This window comes from Parasteatoda tepidariorum, chromosome 10 (genome assembly GCF_043381705.1).
Source record: "Parasteatoda tepidariorum isolate YZ-2023 chromosome 10, CAS_Ptep_4.0, whole genome shotgun sequence".
Lineage (NCBI taxonomy): Eukaryota > Metazoa > Arthropoda > Arachnida > Araneae > Theridiidae > Parasteatoda > Parasteatoda tepidariorum.
Genome location: NC_092213.1, coordinates 13,689,115 through 13,695,589, shown reverse-complemented (window position 1 = coordinate 13,695,589; position 6,475 = coordinate 13,689,115). Strand labels below are relative to the sequence as shown.

General features: G+C 31.0%; 1 protein-coding gene across 1 annotated transcript in view; it reads left to right on the top strand.

Moving 5' to 3' along the window:
• Window positions 1-5,477: 5,477 nt before the first annotated feature.
• LOC107456030 (protogenin) overlaps window positions 5,478-6,475 on the top strand; it is a 106,760-nt gene continuing 105,762 nt past the window's right edge. The window contains exon 1 of the mRNA XM_043048318.2: window positions 5,478-5,681. Within this exon, the coding sequence (XP_042904252.1) occupies window positions 5,615-5,681 (67 nt within the window). The 5' untranslated portion in view covers window positions 5,478-5,614. The remainder of the gene's footprint in view (window positions 5,682-6,475) is intronic.

Here is a 6,475-nt window from a genome sequence, read left to right as displayed (position 1 = left end):
GAACCTAAGCCACGGAGTAACATTACCCACGCCACACTGCCACAAATACCCGTTCATAGGGTGGGCCACATTCACACATCACAGATGACAACACATATAGAGAAACATCCATGCCCAGAGCGGGATTCGAACCCGCAGCCATTGGCTTCGCAGTCAGGCACGCAAACCGCTCGGCCACCTGGCCGGCTTACATAGCTCTTGTAGAGATAAGAGATTTAAGCTCTCTAATAATTCGGAACTGGTCGGCATTTCAATTGTAAGATTCCATCGTTGCAGACACGAAAGCAAGTAAAAAAAAACTTAGTAAAAATACAAAGTGTCTGAAATAATTCATTAAATGGAAAACCATTTTGTTTTTAAAATTATATAATGTTTTAAAGCTTTATTTTTAATATTTTAAATTTTTTTTTAGTATTTTAAATTTTTTTAAAAATGTTTTTAAGATTTTTTTCCCTTCTAAATAACAATAAATTTCAAAAAAAAAAAAAAAAAAAAAAAAAAAGAAAAGCCTAGAAGAGAGAGAGAGAAAGAGTGGGCGAAAGAATGATAAGTTTCATTCGTAAACGTTTTGTTTTGAAAGTAAAATTTCAACCACCAAGCTAAAAAAATTTTAAAAAATATCTTCTTCACAAAAATCCATCAGTTTTTATAAAAAGAGGAGGGGGAATACGAACAATTTCGTAGCATAAAGTCGTGGTGTAACAGTTTTTCAGTTAATCCGAGCAAGCTGTGTTCACAAAGGCAAGCAAATCAATTACAGTGTAAAAACTATTGTAATAACGACATTTACTTTATTGTCATCTGTGGTCATGTAACTTTATTGGCGCAACATATTTTTCATGTTCTCTGATGCGAAAACGTGACTATTATTTTAGAACAAAACAGCGGAACATTTGTCATACTAATATAGTTTCGTTTTCTCTTTAGAATACAGATATTTAAAAATGCGACTTTTTCGAAGACGCTTTCCGCTTTAGAACAGCGTATCATATATGTATACAACTGACGTAGTTTCGTTTTCGTATATATAACTATATTTAATACAATAAACACAAAAATGATTTAAAAAAAAAGATAAACGAAGAAAGTTAAGAAAAATAAGTGCTATTTACTGTTCATAAGCTGCAAGTCTGTAGAACTCATAAAATAAGTTTTTTAAAAAATGGAGAAAACATGGAGAAAAATTTAAAGATTTTTTAAACGGGAAGAAAAAATGTAAAGATTTTTTAAAAGAAATATTTAAAAAAAAAAAAAGAAATTTATTTGAAATATGCCGGTGAGTGTATGTACACTTGAATTTGCTACTCGCTTTAGATATTACATTTAAGATTTATTCTGAATTATCTTGATTTTTTTATTTTATAATTTTTGCTTGATTGTTTTATTTTGCATTTTTTACTTCATTTTACACTTTTTGCTCAATAAGTAGTAGTTTCATTTCAGTTTCTGGTGCTCTTCACTCTATTTTATTCATACATTTTGCATTGGCGATATTAATACAATATTAGATAGCACTTTTTTTCGGATATAATCGTGTGAACTGACGACGAGATTATTAGCTTTTTCTTATTTTGTTTTCGGGCATCTTTTTAAATTTTCAATTTTTTTCAATTTTTTTCTTTTCCTTCAAAAAATCTTAACATCTTTTTCTATGTTTTCTGTATTTTTTTGATCAACATTCCTTTGAACAAATCAAGATATTTTAATTTTCCCGTTTGGATAACTTGGATTTTTCATTCCGTTAAAAAAACGAAGCGGAGAATTTATCATTCTAATGCACTTTCGTTTCGTTAGAAAAATATGTAAATTTTTTTTTTTTTTTTTTAAAGTTCCTTTTTTAGGGTTGTATTCTGACTGATTTTCTGATGTAGTTTTAAAAGTATATATATATTTAAAGTCAAGACTTTGTTGAAGTTTCATTTTGGGTTCAAATTTCATCATTTAAAATTACGTAATTCAAAATGTGTTATTCCCTACAGTTCAAGTTTTTTTTTTCCCTAATTGAAAAATTTTAAATCAAATAATAAAAAAAATTACTGGTTAAATGAGTTATCAAATTGTGTGTAAATATTTTCTGATCAGCTTAAGTTGTCATAGAGACACGCCAAAAAGAGTGAAAAGTAAAATTATCAGTAAGAATTTCGAACTTTCGTGTACTCTCTTTTCCTCACTATTTGGGAATATATTTCCTTAATTGAAGTGGAAAAAAATAAATAAAACTTTCAAATGTTTGTTAAAACTTGTTTTTGAAATAATATATATTTTTTTTCCAGGAAATGAAGAAAAAATTACAACTAAATTTCGGTTACAATATTAGAATGAGAGATTCAACTATTACGTTCTATCGAATGTTTGCAGTAAATTATTTTTTTCCAAGGCAAGTGAGAACATAGAATTTACATATGCACATCAAATATGAAGCATTAAGGCTTATGGACACGGTAATATGAGAGTGCTAAAGTAAATATGAGAGCATAATTATTATTTCTCAAACAATACTATAAAAGCTTTATAGCTACTACGAGACACGGCTAATGTCGAGGCGATAAAGCAAATACAAGAGAAGGCAACTATGAGGAACACGAGAGAAATAAGGCTAGATATATAGCTAAAAGATGGTATTAAAGCTAATATAAGAGTATGAAGGCTAATATGGGAGTATTAAAGTCTAATACGAAAAATTAAAGGTTAATATAAAAGAATTAAAGCTACTACGAGACACGGCTAACACAAAAGACATAAGTCTGGAGACATAGTTAATCGATGGTATTAAGGCTAATATAAGAGTGTGAAGGCTAGTATGAGAATATGAAGGCTAATGTAAGAGAATTAAGGCTGTTTTGAAACACGGCTAACACGAGAGGAATAAGGTTAGCGACATTGTTAATCGATGGTATTAAGGCTAATATATGAGTGTGAAGGCTAATATGGTAGTACTAAGGCTAATACGCGAAATTGAAGGTTAGTATAAGCGCATTAAGGCTACTTTGAGAAAGGGCTAACACGAAAGAAATAAGACTAGCGACATGATTAATCAATGGTATTAAGGCTAATATAAGAGTATGAAGGCAAATATGGGAGTATTAAGGCTAATGGGAGAATATAAAGTTTAATGCAAGAGCATTAAGGCTACTATGATACATAGCTAATATGAAAGCATAAGGGTTAATATACGTCACAGTTTTATTTAGTTTTATAATTTTTTTACAAATTTCATTTTTGAAGTACTCAACATTTCGCATTTATAGACTAGCAAGGCAAAACAAAAACTCTTTGTTTTAACCACGGCTTCGTATGAGCTCCGATTAGCCCAATATTGTTTTTTAAAAAATCTAAAAAAGAAAATGTGATTTTGGTAAGAAGAATAATTGTTTTCTTTATAGGAATCGTTGAAGGAGTTTAAAACATTAACGTCGAATTTTCCAAAAATGAATAATACACATACTTAAATAATTTCATATACTACGGGAGCTGAGCTGCGTAGCCTGGTTGGTAGGACGTTGGGCTCGTGCTCGTCTTCTGGAGGTACTGAATTAGAGATTGATCGTTCTCTGACAAAATTACTTTGAGGCCAAAATTACGTTCTTTAGATGTATGAAAGGAATTTGATTGGATTCTCCTTGTAAAACGAGCAGTGACGTGTGTGTGTGAAGTCGTATTCTTGGCCATAGATAACGCCACTGAAAAAACAAGAAACGCACCCCTCTGCCTTAAAAATTGGCTTGCTTTAAGCAGGCTTGTGGGTATTTGCAAGGGGCATAAGTAAAAACATTATGCTGTTTATAATTAATATATTTTATCATTTCATCTAATTTTGTTACATTTGTATTAAAATGGAAAGTAACAATATCATTCAAATTTAGAGGCTGTAAGCTAAAAGTGGTGTTCCTGCATTATATTACAAAGAATTTCGGTGATATTTCCTTGTTACATATTATTTTGATTAACATATTGAATTACCATTTTACAATCACATTAAATATCAAATAAGTAATAATTTTCAATAAGTTATATTTTTTGTATTAAGCATTGTATAAAACTGGGTACAGTAGACAGATTCAATTTTAATAATTATAATAAGCTAACTATTTAAGAGTGCCAAAAAATGCTGCGAATTATGAGCTTTGATGGCGGGGGGGGGCAGTGGGTATATGTTCTCCTTAATAATTAGAAATCTCAACTAGTCTCCAACAATATTTAAAACAAACAAAGTAAATTTTCGTGAATTATTATCGATTTAAATTCCTTAAAGTTAAAAAAGGGAAAGAAATAAAAATAATTATTATTTTTGTAGAATTTTTTTTTCTTTTGTGAAAAGTTTATAGAACTACTGTGTAATTTAATTTCGTCTCCTTCAAAAATTGGGCTACTACGATGCCCGATCTAAAAATTAAATTTTCTAGCAAATAATTTCTTAGGTGACAAATATAGAAAAATTTTCTTTTTTAGAAACCGATAATTAAATAAGAATATAATATACAAGTTTGTAAATTGAAGTTGCTATGATAACTCAACAAAAAGTTTAGGATTAGATAAGATTTCATTCTAAAGAATCGGGAACTAAATCTGTTTTAATAGAATCAAAGACTTTGGAATCGTTTAGTTCAATTGATTTTAGTTTCGATTTACAAATCTGTTTATTGCCTATAAATAAAAGTGACTGCGAAGAGGGTATACGAATGATAGCGAACGAAACCCCTAGTATTCTAGAAAAACTTACGAAAAATGCAGCAATTTTAAGAAAACTAAGGTGCAGAGTTGAGGGAAAAACATTAAAATTCCATTCGCTTTTAAAAGGTCAATGTCTTTATTATCATAATTCATAAACTGGAAATAACTTGTTTTATATTAATAAAATAGGTCTATCAAATGAATTATCCATTTAAAATAATGGTGAAATGGATTGTAGCTGAAACAAATAAAATATGGAAAAGCAATGTAATAAATTTTAAAATAATACGAATACTATCACTCGTTAAAAAAAACAAAAAACATTTAGAATTTATGATAATTAATTTGAGATAAAACAAATTAAAATAATGACAGCGATGGATAATTTTTATTATTGTTAAGCGAACGGGAGCACGAAAAATTCCTTTTTGTCTTGAAACACCTGGAATTTCGTGAATCAAGTTTTGATACAGAAGAAAAGCGATCATTGAAAATATAGTAGATACGAAGAAAACGTCCTACGCGCTTTTGTTGTATAGCATTTAGGCGGGAATGCCGCGTACTTACGTTTACATCCTTCATTCACGCTGATCCTTCTATTGTTATTACTCCCCCTTACTACAATTCCGATACGTAAAATTATCGCCAATCAATATTTTCAATTTTTTAAGCAATTTATATTGAATGAATGATGAAGATCACAACATTTATGCTGATTTCTCTCGCAATGACCTAAAAATTTAAAATTCAGCGTAGAATTATTTTTGACAAGAAAGTCGCAATAATCGTAATGGCTTGGCGCACTCACAAACTACTGTAGAGTGGGTTAAGCGGCCCTCTCCCCATGTCACAATGTATTCCTACTCGCCAAAACACCACCTCGCGCTGTTGATATGAAAGTGTATACGACTATTTCTATGGAGTTTTTGGATATTGAGGATTTATGGCGTCCAAAATATCTACATTTTGCTGCCTGTTTCTGATATCGTTTCTAATCGTCAGCGGTGAAGGTAGGTTCTTTCTAAATCTACTCTATTTACCGCGCTGGAATGTACATGTAGAAAGATTGAGCTAGGATCCTCGAACCAACGGAAGTGTTTTTGGTCGGTCAACCTATGATGTGCTAACCCCTACCTCACCCCTTCCCCTCTTACACTTCGCAGCAATGGTACCCGTAATTTTGATGGAATGTCCACATACCCCACTGTTAGGGTTTAGCTAACACGCTGTTTTGATTAGCGGGCTCCGGTAATGGTTAAGCTTGACCAAAAAGAATAGTTTGCGCATGAGCTTATGACGTAGATTTTTCTTTGCATTCTCTCCCGTCCCACCTGATCTGCTGTGATGTTTGGGAGCTGGTTTTATTTTTTTTAACCCCTTAATCCCCCCTCCCCCTATTCCGGAGCAGATAACAGTTAAACTATTTACCTTATTTGTTTAATTGCTTGTTAGCGATTGCAAAGAATGATCTCACTGTTATGTTTAAATATGTTTATGCAGCGTGTCAAAATGTTGAGTTGCAATTAATGCTTCGATTTCTTTTGTTGTTTTATCGCTTGCAGTCAGGTTTTGGCTCTTGTGTTGTTTTTGTTTGAAAATTTGACGTATACCGGGTTGTTTTCATCCTTCTATTTTAATTTTATCCCCCGATTTTTATCTTTGTTTACTTTTTGTTCAATTTTAAGCGCCGATTCATATTTTTAGAATGTAAACATTTTGTAAACATCTTTTTATCGTAATCTGAAGTGCTAGTTTCAGTTTCGCTATTAAATCTGTTTATCATTACTAGTTACGCGCGTTAAAG